The sequence below is a fragment of the Bubalus bubalis genome, chromosome 6 (genome assembly GCF_019923935.1).
Source record: "Bubalus bubalis isolate 160015118507 breed Murrah chromosome 6, NDDB_SH_1, whole genome shotgun sequence".
In the NCBI taxonomy this organism is placed as follows: domain Eukaryota; kingdom Metazoa; phylum Chordata; class Mammalia; order Artiodactyla; family Bovidae; genus Bubalus; species Bubalus bubalis.
Window position 1 is genome coordinate 94,146,358 of NC_059162.1, and position 13,126 is coordinate 94,159,483.

Genomic DNA, 13,126 nt, shown 5'->3' on the forward strand with positions numbered 1-13,126 from the left:
CTTGGAAGGAAAGTTATGACCAACCTAGAGAGCATATTCAAAAGCAGAGACATTACTTTGCCAACAAAGGTCCATCTAGTCAAGGCTATGGTTTTTCCAGTGGTCATGTATGGATAGGAGAGTTGGACTGTGAAGAAAGCTGAGCGCCGAAGAATTGATGCTTTTGAACTGTGGTGTTGGAGAAGACTATGAGAGTCCCTTGGACTGCAAAGAGATCCAACCAGTCCATTCTTAAAGAGATCAGCCCCGGGATTTCTTTGGAAGGAATGATGCTAAAGCTGAAAGTCCAGTACTTTGGCCACCTCATGCGAAGAGTTGACTCATTAGAAAAGACTCTGATGCTGGGAGGGATTGGGGGCAGGAGGAGAAGGGGACGACAGAGGATGAGATGGCTGGATGGCGTCACTGACTCGATGGACGTGAGTCTGAGTGAACTCCAGGAGTTGGTGCTGGACAGGGAGGCCTGGTGTGCTGCGATTCATGGGGTCACAAAGAGTTGCACTCGACTGAGCGACTGAAGTGAACTGAACTGAAAAGGGGACTTCCTCAACTTTATAAAGTGTATCTATTAATAACCCACAACTTACATCATTTTTAATGGTGGAAGATTGAAAACATTTTCCCAAATATGAAGATCAAGACATCAGCTCTGTCCACCTCTATTTGACATTGTAGTGGAGGTTTCAGCTAGAACAATTAGACACAAAAAAGAAGGCATGCTGATTGGGAAAATAGTAAAACTACTTGTAGATGGCATCATCTTATATGAATGATTCATATGTGATTATGATATCACAACCATAATCTTAGAAGATTTACTTAGTCTTAAATAGACAATCTAACTAAGATTTATAAAGAAATACAGAGAGCTAAGTATAGCCAGGATACTTTTGAATTGGAAAAATAACAAGGTCGTAGAATTTGACCTACTGGATATTAAGATTTGTTTTGCTAGACAAAGAGATGGTGGAACAGAATGTTTCTTGGAATGGAAATAGACCAACACATATGTGGACACTTGATTTTTGATAGGAACATTATGAAGCAGTGGTCAAGGGCTTAAAAAAAAATGATACCAAGACAGTATAATGGCAAAACCAAAATTGACTCCCTATCTCAAAACATACACAAAAAAATCAATTCTATGTGGATTATAGACCAAAAGTGAAAAGTGCCATTAAAATTTTTATGGAAAAGTGTGACTTTAACCTTAGATAAGGGTTATCAAGATGGAAAAACAAAAAGGAGAGATGATAGTACATTGGGTTCATGTAATGGTAACGTAAAGAGAGTGAAAAAAGCAAGTATAAAGTGGAAGAATATATTTGTAACACATGTAACTAACAAAGGACTTATATTTAGAATAACTACCATTGAGTTTTAATTATTAGATTACATATGTTTACACATGATTATATATGCTGTTACATACTATATAAGTGAAGTGAAGTTGCTCAGTTGTGTCCGACTCTTTGCGACTCCATGAACTGCAGCCTACCAGGATCCTCCATCCATGGGATTTTCCAGGCAAGAGTACTGGAGCAGGTAGCCATTTCCTTCTCCAGGGGATCTTCCTGACCCAGGAATCGAACCCAGGTCTCCTGCATTGTAGGCAGACGTTTTACCGTCTGAGCCACAATGGATAATTAAATATATATACTCTTAGAATCAATAAGAAAAGTACAACCCAATAGAAAAAGCCCTTAAACAGGCATATTATAAAATAAGAAATTAAAATTATTACTAAAAATATAAGATGTTCTATCAGGAAAATGTAAATTCAAATCATTATGAAATTTAAGTATCCTTCTAAAAGTTACAGAAAATTTTAACGTCTGACAATACCAAGTGAGGGTGAGGTGGTAGAGGATTGGAGGAATGCTCTGATGCAAGAGTAAACTGGCACAATCACTTTTGGAAAGGTTTGGTATTGACCTGGTGATGTAGAACGTATGATGCGTATGCTATTACCTAGGAGTTCTTTCTTAGATAGATATTTAGACAAACTTGTGTACATGTGCTATGGTACATGTTTATAAGAATGTTTTTGACAGCATTGCTTGTAATGGTTCAGATCCGGAACCAGCACAAATGTCCATCAGCCGTAGAATGGATGAGTAAATTCATACAGTGAAATATTCTACTGCAGTGAAAATAAATCAGCCACAGTTACGTGTAACATCATGAATGACCATTAAAAGTGTTGAGTTAAATAAATCATGTAAAGGGTATATAAACTGTATATCCATTTATATGAAGTTCAAAAATGAAACTTTATTGTCTAGAACATGCATTCTTGGCAGGGTTCATATTGTTTCTTTTGGTAGCAGAAGTTGGTTCTTGGAGGTAAAAAAATGTTTGATATTATAATGGTTTGTGGCCCTCCAAAGCTTAACCCTACCTGCAAAATCTTCACTTAGTATTAATTTCTTTCTGAATTTTCTCAAGTATCACATGAGCACCATTTACACTGACACTGAGTTCATGGAAGAGATGCAGAGCGTATGCAAGGTCTGGGCTGCAAAACTGTGGTGATAGATGATTGGAGGACTTTCAAATGATTGTTTGATCTTGAAATCATCACTAGAGGTAGTCTGCGTGTGTCAGTTGGTTGTCATTAGCTGCCTTGTGGATGTTGTTTATGTTTGACCCTCTCCTTTTGTGTGTGACTTTGATTTTTAGAATTAAATATAATATTCTGTTTTATTATTTAATTCAATAAAAATTATTTAGCTCATCATTATAACAAGTACTGAAAAGAAAAAAATGTCAGTAATATTTTAATGAGTACTGCTACTGCTGCTATTGCTGCTGCTGCTGCTGCTGCTAAGTTGCTTCAGTCGTGTATGACTCTGTGCGACCCATAGACGGCAGCCCACCAGGCTCCCCCACCCCTGGGATTTTCCAGGCAAGAACACTGGAGTGGGTTGCCATTTCCTTCTCCAATGCATGAAAGTGAAAAGTGAAAGTGAAGTAGCTCAGTCGTGTCCGACTCTTAGCGACCTCATGGACTGCAGCCTACCAGGCTCCTCCGTCCATGGGATTTTCCAGGCAAGAGTACTAGAGTGGGGTGCCATTGCCTTCTCCCTTAATGAGTACTAGTAGCTAATTAAGTTAAAAGTTTCTTCTCAGAGCAAGCAGAAGTTCAAAGTTTATTAAATATTGTAGGAAATTAATTTTTTTAACGTCTTGCTGGAAAAATAAATAGTAATTTTTAAAAAACTTGCTTGTATTCCTGTTATTATTTAAATGGATATTTTGCATATGTAATTTGATGTACCACAACCTACATAAGAAATATGTTAAAGTTTACAAATACAGTTACACAATTAAGTGAAATACGAATAACCTTTAATATTTTAACTTAAAAAGTTAAAAAAGAGGAGTCCTCAAGATACTTTTTACTTATGAAATCAGGTACACATACAGTATGTAAACAGGCTTTATATGTGTGCTTAAATTTCATAGGGTAGTGATTGGAATAAGATTTCTGAAAAGGCTCCTTAGGGTTGATAATGGGGAAAAAAAAAAATCAAGAAACACCAGTCTAGAAATACATGTATATGTGTTAAAACTACCAAGAAAAGCAGAGAAGTGATTACTGTAACATCTATGATATTACTTCTGAGATGGGTGCTGGGTGCTTCTAGAGTTTTGACAGTGTTCTATTTCTTGAACTGAGTAGTTGCCACTTTGGTATTTGCCTTATAGTCTGTATGCTCATGTTTTATGTATTTTTCTGTAATGGGTATTATATTTCATAATAGAGAAAAAGTGGTTTGTAGACCTCAAAATCTAGAAATGCTGTAAATTGTTTAGGTTTTATACGCACGATAATGAACTAAATCTCCAACTTAGTAAAGTTTCTTACTTTAAAAAAATAGATGTTGACTAGTGAAAAGCTTTTACCAGACAGGTTTTTTTTTTTTTTTTTGTCTTAAGATGGGCCCAGTTTTTCATCCATCCACTAATGATCAGAGATGCAATTGACCGAGAAGTTGAAGCTGTTGATAGTGGTAAGTACTTTATGTTTTACTGCTTATTCCTTCATTGATCTAGTTATTTAGCACATTTATCATCCTTTATCACTCTTTATGTCATAAAGGGCTAAATTAAAATAGAAATGTCATGTTTATTACTGAAGCCATTAAATGTCTATTCAGTATAGATTTGAAATAAATCAAAGGATTGTGGATTTTTGATTTTTCAGCCTTTGCGTTTTTTGAGGGTTTAACCACAGTGACTGACCTCTTAACCGTAATTCTTAATTCTTAAGACTAATACTGGGTATTCAAACTTTAGAAGTTCACATACTCTTTTTGCATGAAGAAATATTTCCTCTGAGGCTTTACCTTATGCACCATCCTGATATTAAAATAGCTTATTTTTTGTTACCTCTGTGTGTCAGTAACTTCTGTTACTTTGTGGTTTTAGCTTCTGTAGTTCTGAAAATAATTTTGATATGTTTATAGATGAAGAAACTAAACTCCTGAGCAGGAAACCTTTTAATTTTACTTTTTGATGGTCTTTCTTATCTTTGTGTTTTCAAGATTGAAGACCATAAGGAAAACTGTGTGTCTGTATAGGGTGAGGATTCATTAGAGAACTGTGCTACAGATATCCCTCAGTTACAGGGTATCAATAAATAATATCACTGCAGATTAACCCTGCTTCCTTATTTTATTTTATTTATTTATTTATTTTTTTGCTTCCTTATTTTAGCATTAGAAACACGTAATAGTACACTGCGGGGGACTTCCAGTTCATATAGGTTAGGCTTGGCTTGCATGACTGAAGAGGCCAGGTCTTTGTACTAGTTCTTCCTTTTGTAACATTTTCCCTTTGGTTTGATTGTGTATCTATTTCTGATAATCATTTACTGCCTTCAAGCGGAGAAGGCAGTGGCACCCCACTCCAGTCCTCTTGCCTGGAAAATCCCATGGACAGAGGAGCCTGGTAGGCTGCAGTCCATGGGGTCGCTAAGAGTCGGACACGACTGAGTGACTTCACTTTCACGTTTCACTTTCATGCATTGGAGAAGGACATGGCAACCCACTCCAGTGTCCTTGCCTGGAGAATCCCAGGGATGGGGGAGCCTGGTGGGCTGCCGTCTGTGGGGTCGCACAGGGTGGGACACGACTGAAGCAATTTGGCAGCAGCAGCAGGAGCCTTCACTAGGCAAAATAAACTGCAGATGACTGGAAAGAACTATTTGTTTCAAGCCAGCAAACTGTGTTTTACTTATAGAAATGTCACTAATTGTGGCCCTCAATTTATTAGTAAAAGAGGGTAGAATGGAGTTAGATTCCTTCTAGTTGTAGTAGCTTCTTATAATCAAAGATTTATTTTCTTCATTTTTGTTATTTACTTACCCACAACTTTTTTCATAGGCCCAGATAACTTTGTTGAATGTATGAAAACTAAAATAAACAAGGAAAACTCTAAAAGCTTTCCCTGCTTTTGGGAACCTAGGAACTATATTCTGTGTCTTTAATTCTTTCAAGTGTGTTTTTATTTGTATAGTTTCAAGAGTAGGTTGAAATTGCCATTTAAAAGGTTAAAAGGACCCTGATGGTCCAATGATAGGACTCAGAAATTGTACTGCTAGAGCCTGGGCTCAATCTTTGGTTGGCAGACTAAGTTTGCTAGTTGTGTGGTAAGGCCCCCCCAAAAAAGATTAAACATCTGATTTAATTTTATAAGTTTAATTCAGAATATATTATATTTTGAATATGTGTTATATGATATGTACTCACACACTCACAATAAGTAGTTTTGGTTTAAAATGAATTTAGGCTAAAGGCTCTGTTTTTTTTGTTTCTGATGATAGGAGACCTAGGTTTCAATTTGTAATCCGATACAAATAGCTAGGTATATATCATTAGTTACTTAACCTTCTAAGTATTAAGGATTTACTTGAGATTAGGGAGATGAAAGGGGCTTCCCCAGTGGCTCAGCGATAAAGAGCCCACCTGCAGTGCAGGAGATGCAGGTTTGATCCATGGGTTGGCATGATCCCTTGGAGGAGCGCATGGCAAGCCACTCCAGTATTTTTGCCTGGAGAATCCCATGGACAGAGAAGCCTGGCGGTCCGTGGTCCATGAGGTCATAGAGAGTCGGACACAACTGAAGTGACTGAGCATGCCTTATATGCAAGGAGATGGGAGAGGTCTAAATTTTGGTGTAACAAACTAGTATTCATTAAGTAGTTGTTTTTTAGCATATTGTTAATGATATATTATTCTCTTATTTGTATTTATAATACATCAGAAAATTTAAGATGAGCTTAAGTTTAGGGTCTATGAACATTGAACATACGAACATTTGGGGACTCAGTATTTACACATTGGTAGATACTGATACTTAATATGAACACAGCATAAATTTATCTTGGCTAAAGCCACAAAACATTTATAATTGAATAGTGTCACATGTTACATATCGTATGCAGGCCATTAAGTGTTAACAGCTCTAGGCTAGTTCTAAGTCAGTATTGTAGTCACATATCTTAGCCTTTCTTTTTTCAGAATCAGTATCTAGAAATAATGAGGTCTATTAAGCACTTTTGAAAGCTTCACAATTGAATGTTATTTTCTTTTATTCAGATGTAATAATCTTTATTCTATCATTCTTACCTCATTTGCATGTTTTTAGCTGCCTGTATGCTTTAATGACCCATTCAGTGTGAGAGGAGTTGAAATTCAACTGTCATGGTAGATTCATCTTTTCATTTTCCTTTTCCTTCTCCTCCTGCTTATGGAAGAGATTCTTTGCTAGGTTTTAAATTTATCACTTCTTGTACCTTCATTACCATGCCCTGCATTGACAGTCTGTTTTTGGTCTGATCTTTCAATGGAGTGGTTATACACATAAATTTATAAGAATTTGTTTGCACAATGCAGATAGGTCTGTTCATTGTTTTATAATTTTCTTGAATACATTTAATCACAGAAGCCACAAATGTACACAGGATAGATCTTAAAATCAGATTGACTTATTGCTAAAATAAGATTGTAGAGAAAATATTATTCTTAATGATTAGCTCTTTATTTTAACGATTATTCATACTCTACATAATCATGTGTAATTGCCTACATATTGTACCTTAGTAATTGAGATTGGGGATATGACCAAAACTTTTTTTAATATAATCAAGTGGTTGAGTGTGTTCTTTAAGTGTTCAGTATTTATACTCTATTTTTATCAGTTGTAGGGGAATTCTAAATTACTTTTTGTAGATATGTTTATATGTCTACTCTGTTATGGTTTCCTGTTGCTGCTGTAATAAATTACCAGAAAGCTTAAAATAACAGATTTATTTTCTTAAACTTTTGAAGGTCAGAAATCTAAAATATTTCCTCAGGACTGCATTTCTGTTGGTGGCCCCAAGGGAGAATCTGTTTGCTTTTCTACCTTCTAGATACCACCTACTTTTCTAGACTGTGGCTCCTTTCATTATCTTAAGAGCCATTGGTGTGGAATCTCCTTTGCTATCTGACCCTGCTTTTGTCTTAACATCTTCTGACCTTGATCCTCTTACCTCTGTCTTTTAAGGACCCTCTGATTACATTGGGACCACCCAGATAATCCCGTAGAGTCTCTTCGCAAGATCATTAATTTAATCACAGTGCAAAGTTCCTTTTACCATATAAGGTAACACATTCAGAGGTTTTGGAGATTAAGATACGGCCATCTTTGGGGGCCATTGTTCAGTCTTTCACACTTTAATAATGGAATTGTTTCTTCTGTGTTATAGCCACCATATCTTCATGTTTTTACAGAGATTTTAAAAATTTGCTCTATTGAAGCTATGTATATATACTTTTTACTATGTATGCTTTCTAGATATGGAAATTATATTTTTTTTTACTGTCTCACCTTTGATTTAGACTTCATGACTTGTAACTGAAGTATGTTATTTCATATATGTTTCTACTACTTTCCTTCCCTTCTGTCACCACTTTGGTTTCCGCTCTCTTTCCAAGTATAACAGTGGTGGCTCCTCATCAGTTTTCCTGTCTTTACTTTTACAACCAGAATGAACTTACTGAAGTCTAGATCTATGATAATAATAATGTTACTCTCCTTATTAAACACTGGTAATGTCTTACCATTATTCCTATAAGTAATAATAGCTAATATTTATTGAGCTTATTATGATTATTACCTCCATTATCCTTACTTGACATGCAGTGAAACTGAGGCTTAGAAGGGCTCTTTCAAAAATTGTTTCTTCCTTATCTCTTCAGCCTTATATCTTGACTCTGCTTTGATTCTGAACTTTCTACCTCCAGCAACTAGTTTAGTAGTACCTGGTGCATAGTAGATGTTCAGTGTAGGAATGTATCTTATTTAATTCTTATTTTGAAAAATCCTATGAGCTTGGTACTAGTAACTCCATACTCTAGACGAAAAATAGAATCTAGGAAGTTAGATAACTTCCTCAATGTTATGCAGCTTAGTAATTGCAGAACTTGGATTCTAGCCAAGATATTTCTGGCTTCAAAGTGATTGTTTTTAACCATTAGTACTTTATTACCTACATAGTTGGCTTTGGAGGAAATTTAAATAATATATATGGCAAAGTTCTCAGATAATAAGGAATTTGATTTAACATTTTATTAGCACCTTCATTGATAAAATCTTGGACATAGCCTCTGTTGACTGAATAAAAATGCACAGCCTAAAAGTTGAGAGTTATGTTTTACTTGACGGGTTCTCTGAGGACTTCAAGCCTGGGACGCAGCATCTCAGATAATGTTGAGAAAACTGTTCCAAAGTGGCAAGGGGGATCAGGGAGCCAGGATATATAGGAGTTTTTTGCAACAGGAGACCAGGTAGTTGGAACATCAAAAGATTACTGTTAATAAAAGAAAATGAGATATCTCAAGGTAAGGAATTTAGTGCTTTTCTATGTATGGGAAGATGCAAGAGTCTGGACTCACTGAAATCATTCCTTTGATAGCATCTCAGCTATCTGGGGCCAGTATCCTGTGTTTTCTCATGCTGAGTTTCCTTAGGGCACGCTGTCCCTGCGGCTGTAATGTGATGGCTTGATGACTGTAACATCCTTTGTTTACTGATTGGCAGGCAATATTTTGGTTCTCATATTCTAGACTTGAAACTTTCAGGTCATTAACTACCTGTTTCATTTGAAAATAAAGGAAAATCTCTAGAAAGGTGAATTGACTACCCAAAATTACAGAATATATTAAGTCATAGAACTTGTCCTAGATCATTGAATTTCCCACTTCAGTCTTACTATACATGATTCATAAAATTAATTTTTGTTACTTCCTTACTTTCAGTTGTTTAAGCCTGAATTTCCAGATAGTAAATCAAGATACTGAATTTCATTTTATTAAAAATATTTCTTTAAAATTGACAGAATATCAGCTTGCAAGACCCTCTGATGCAAACAGAAAGGAAATGTTGTTTGGAAGCCTTGCTAGACCTGGACATCCTATGGGGAAATTTTTTTGGGGTAAGAGACTAAATATTTCATCGTGTTTCATATTTTCTAGTAAAGAAAGATTGAGAACATGAAGGGTTTATAAATAATGAAAAGGTAAGGTAGTTAGGTACTTTTTACATTTTGGGGTAGGTAGGTAGGTAGCTTTTCAAATAGAAAGCAGTTAAGTATGCCTATGTTTTGGTTCCCTAATGTTGGATGTATGAGGAATAGCACCTACTATTTATTTAGAAAATGTTTTTTGGGTACCAGATGCTCTACTACCACAGTGTGAATTTATAAAAGTGTGTTATAAAATATGTGCTCTACCCCAACCTGAATTTGCCTTTATCAACAGAGATTGAGCAGTGATTTCTCTAGTAGTTTTTGAGCTGTGACCTAATTTTGTTTAATTGGTAAACTGTTTAAATGGTGTCTGTTTTTCATAATGGCTGTTTCTTAGTGTTAGAATTCAGTTATTATAGCCTTATATTAATCCACTTGACTACAGAGTAGAATCTGGAATGAGTTGGCCTAATGGCATTTAGACCAATCATTCAAAGGATGATTTGCTTGTTTGCTTGTTTGTACAGTTGTATACTCTATATGGCATCCTGGCTGTATGTGGTTTATATTTAAGAATTATGCAGAATATTACTAAAATAATTCATAGATAAAACCTAATAGACTAATTATTAAGAAAGGAAGCATAAGGCAAATACTGTTGTTGCGGTATTGCTAACTAGAGATTAATTCCTTATGTGTTAAAATAAACCTTGAAATTGTTTCTTGTGAATTTTTGTCTTATTTTGATAAACTGTTTCAGTATTTTGAGTCACCTGGGTTATTTCCTTAGTTGTATATAGTAGCAGAGGATGCACTGTCAGTGTAGAGACTTTTAATACAGTAAACTTAATCATATCTATAATCTTTTTCATTTTTTTATAGGAAATGCTGAAACTCTCAAACATGAGCCCAAAAGAAATAATACTGATACACATGCTAGATTGAGAGAATTCTGGCTGCGTTATTATTCTGCTCATTACATGACTTTAGTGGTTCAATCCAAAGGTAATATTGTCTACTATGGCCCTTAGAATTACTTGAAAGTAGTGCTTTTTTAGGACTTGTCTGTCATATCAGTGTTACTGTGCACTGTTAACTTACTTTAGTGGTTGATCCTAATATGAACTAAAGGAAATCAGAATTTGAAGAGGCAAAGCTCAGGGACACACAAGATCATCTGATTCTCAGGCAAATGTTTTTCTCCTATAGACATAAGTCTTATCTCTTGGCTAGTGTTAGTGTATTAATGTACTAATAGATTGTGAATTGGTCTTTTGAGCAACATTTGGCTGCTGCCTTTATCATCTCTGCTTTTGCATTTAATTTGTGTTAATCATAAACTCTTAGAGGGCACAGATCAGATCAGATCAGTCGCTCAGTCGTGTCCGACTCTTTGTGACCCCACGAATTGCAGCACGCCAGGCCTCCCTGTCCAGCACCAACTCCCGGAGTTCACTCAGACTCACGTCCATCGAGTCAGTGACGCCATCCAGCCATCTCATCCTCTGTCGTCCCCTTCTCCTCCTGCCCCCAATCCCTCCCAGCATCAGAGTCTTTTCCAATGAGTCAACTCTTCGCATGAGGTGGCCAAAGTACTGGACTTTCAGCTTTAGCATCATTCCTTCCAAAGAAATCCCAGGGCTGATCTCCTTCAGAATGGACTGGTTGGATCTCCTTGCAGTCCAAGGGACTCTCAAGAGTCTTCTCCAACACCACAGTTCAAAAGCATCAATTCTTCAGCGCTCAGCCTTCTTCACAGTCCAACTCTCACATCCATACATGACCACAGGAAAAACCATAGCCTTGACTAGAACGGACCTTTGTTGGCAAAGTAATGTCTCTGCTTTTGAATATGCTCTCTAGGTTGGTCATAACTTTCCTTCCAAGGAGTAAGCGTCTTTTAATTTCATGGCTGCAGTCACCATTTGCAGTGATTTTGGAGCCCAGAAAAATAAAGTCTGACACTGTTTCCACTGTTTCCCCATCTGTTTCCACAGTGTTTGTCTTTTCATCATTACATAGGGTCCAATAAAATGGCATGATTAATTGAAGCCTATCATGGTGATGCTAGCAGAAGTATCTTAAATGTAAAAATATTGGTCAGTACCTCTACACTTTCACTTCTTTTATCTTTAGTGAAGATAATGTTGTATCAACTTTTCTCATTAAAGAAATCATAGTATCTTTCTTTTGTTTTCTTTATATTTTATTCTCCTTAGGTTGATTTTCAAAGTCAGTCATTTGCTGAACTATACATTTTGATATACCTCATATTTGTATATTTGATACACATTTGATAAACCTCAGTTTGTATATTTCTTTTTGAAAAACAAATTTTCTCACCCTAATGTAATTCTCCATTTTATAAAATTTTGCTCTCTCATTGTCAAAATTAAGATCAGAGCTGACTTGGCACTTAATTATAAAACATTTTTATATTTAGAATCAAAATTAGTCCACTAAAGTTGACATGAACATAAGGTATGGCATTTAGACTGCAAATGTGCATCTCATTTCCTTTTACAACATTTATTAAAATAGGCAATTCTATATTTACTGTGTAATGTTAATTTGCAATTTAAAACTAATTTTTGTTTCCAAATCTGTCATGAACATGCATTTTTTTTTCAACTGGGTATTGATTCTTTTGCATTCTTTTCTTCAGTGATAGCAAATATATTAATGCTTCTTGCAAATTTCTAAAATAAGTCCCACATATTCGATAAGAGAACTTTGTCCAATCTAGAGTCAGTTTGGAGTGTCAGCATTTATTGTATCATTTACAAGTTAAATATCAATATAAATAGTATGGAGTAAATTCAGAACTTGATTACTGATTTGCATTTTGTTTTATATATCCTGGGGCATCACTTTTTGAGTTAGTGAAACTCATGTGTCTGTTGAAACTAACAAGTAATATCCAGTGATGGTGATGGTAACAAATCACTGGGATAAGACTAAAAGATTTCCTTTTTCATTTAGAACTCCTGTTTTACTAGAAATTTCAAAAGAATTTCTTATGAAATATAAGAAAAAGAATCGAGAGAAGATAGAAATCATATCAACCTAAGAAGACCTCAGCAAGTGTATATTGATGTAAAACAAATGGAATATAATAGTACTGATGAGCTGCTGAGAACGGTCAGTGTAGTGTAGGTTAGTTAAGCGAAACCGTAAGTTTTGGAATGGTGATTGATGTATTCTCATCTCTTGCCTAGCAAAAACTTTTTTTCTACTTGTTTGCTTTCTCTAAATTCACTAGGAAGAAAGAATAAAGAAGTCTCAACAAAATTAAATTATATGTATCTCAAGATTTTCTTAAATAGTTATTTTTCCTGTTACTGATTACTGGTTAAGGAGTGGCAAGTGATGCCCAAATTAAAGTATTCCTTTATTTTATAGCTAAAAATCCATGAGAAATCTAATTGCATTTCTGCTTTTAATAACAACATTGCCTTTCTCTGTCTCCTTCCTGCCTTCTCCACAAAGAAACTCTGGATACTTTGGAAAAGTGGGTGACTGAGATCTTCTCTCAGATACCAAACAAGTAAGACATTTATTTTCATAAATCATACTCCTATGGAGTTAAGGAGGCCGTTTTTTGCTTTT

General features: G+C 35.4%; 1 protein-coding gene across 4 annotated transcripts in view; it reads left to right on the top strand.

The window, feature by feature from the left end:
- The window catches only part of NRDC (nardilysin convertase), a 95,819-nt gene that overhangs the window by 36,556 nt on the left and 46,137 nt on the right, over positions 1–13,126 (top strand). For all 4 annotated transcript variants that reach the window (XM_006043743.4, XM_044945024.2, XM_006043744.4 and 1 more), the window contains 4 exons: positions 3,943–4,016; positions 9,389–9,484; positions 10,400–10,522; positions 13,007–13,064. In XM_006043743.4, coding sequence (XP_006043805.2) covers positions 3,943–4,016; positions 9,389–9,484; positions 10,400–10,522; positions 13,007–13,064 — 351 coding nt within the window. The remainder of the gene's footprint in view (positions 1–3,942; positions 4,017–9,388; positions 9,485–10,399; positions 10,523–13,006; positions 13,065–13,126) is intronic.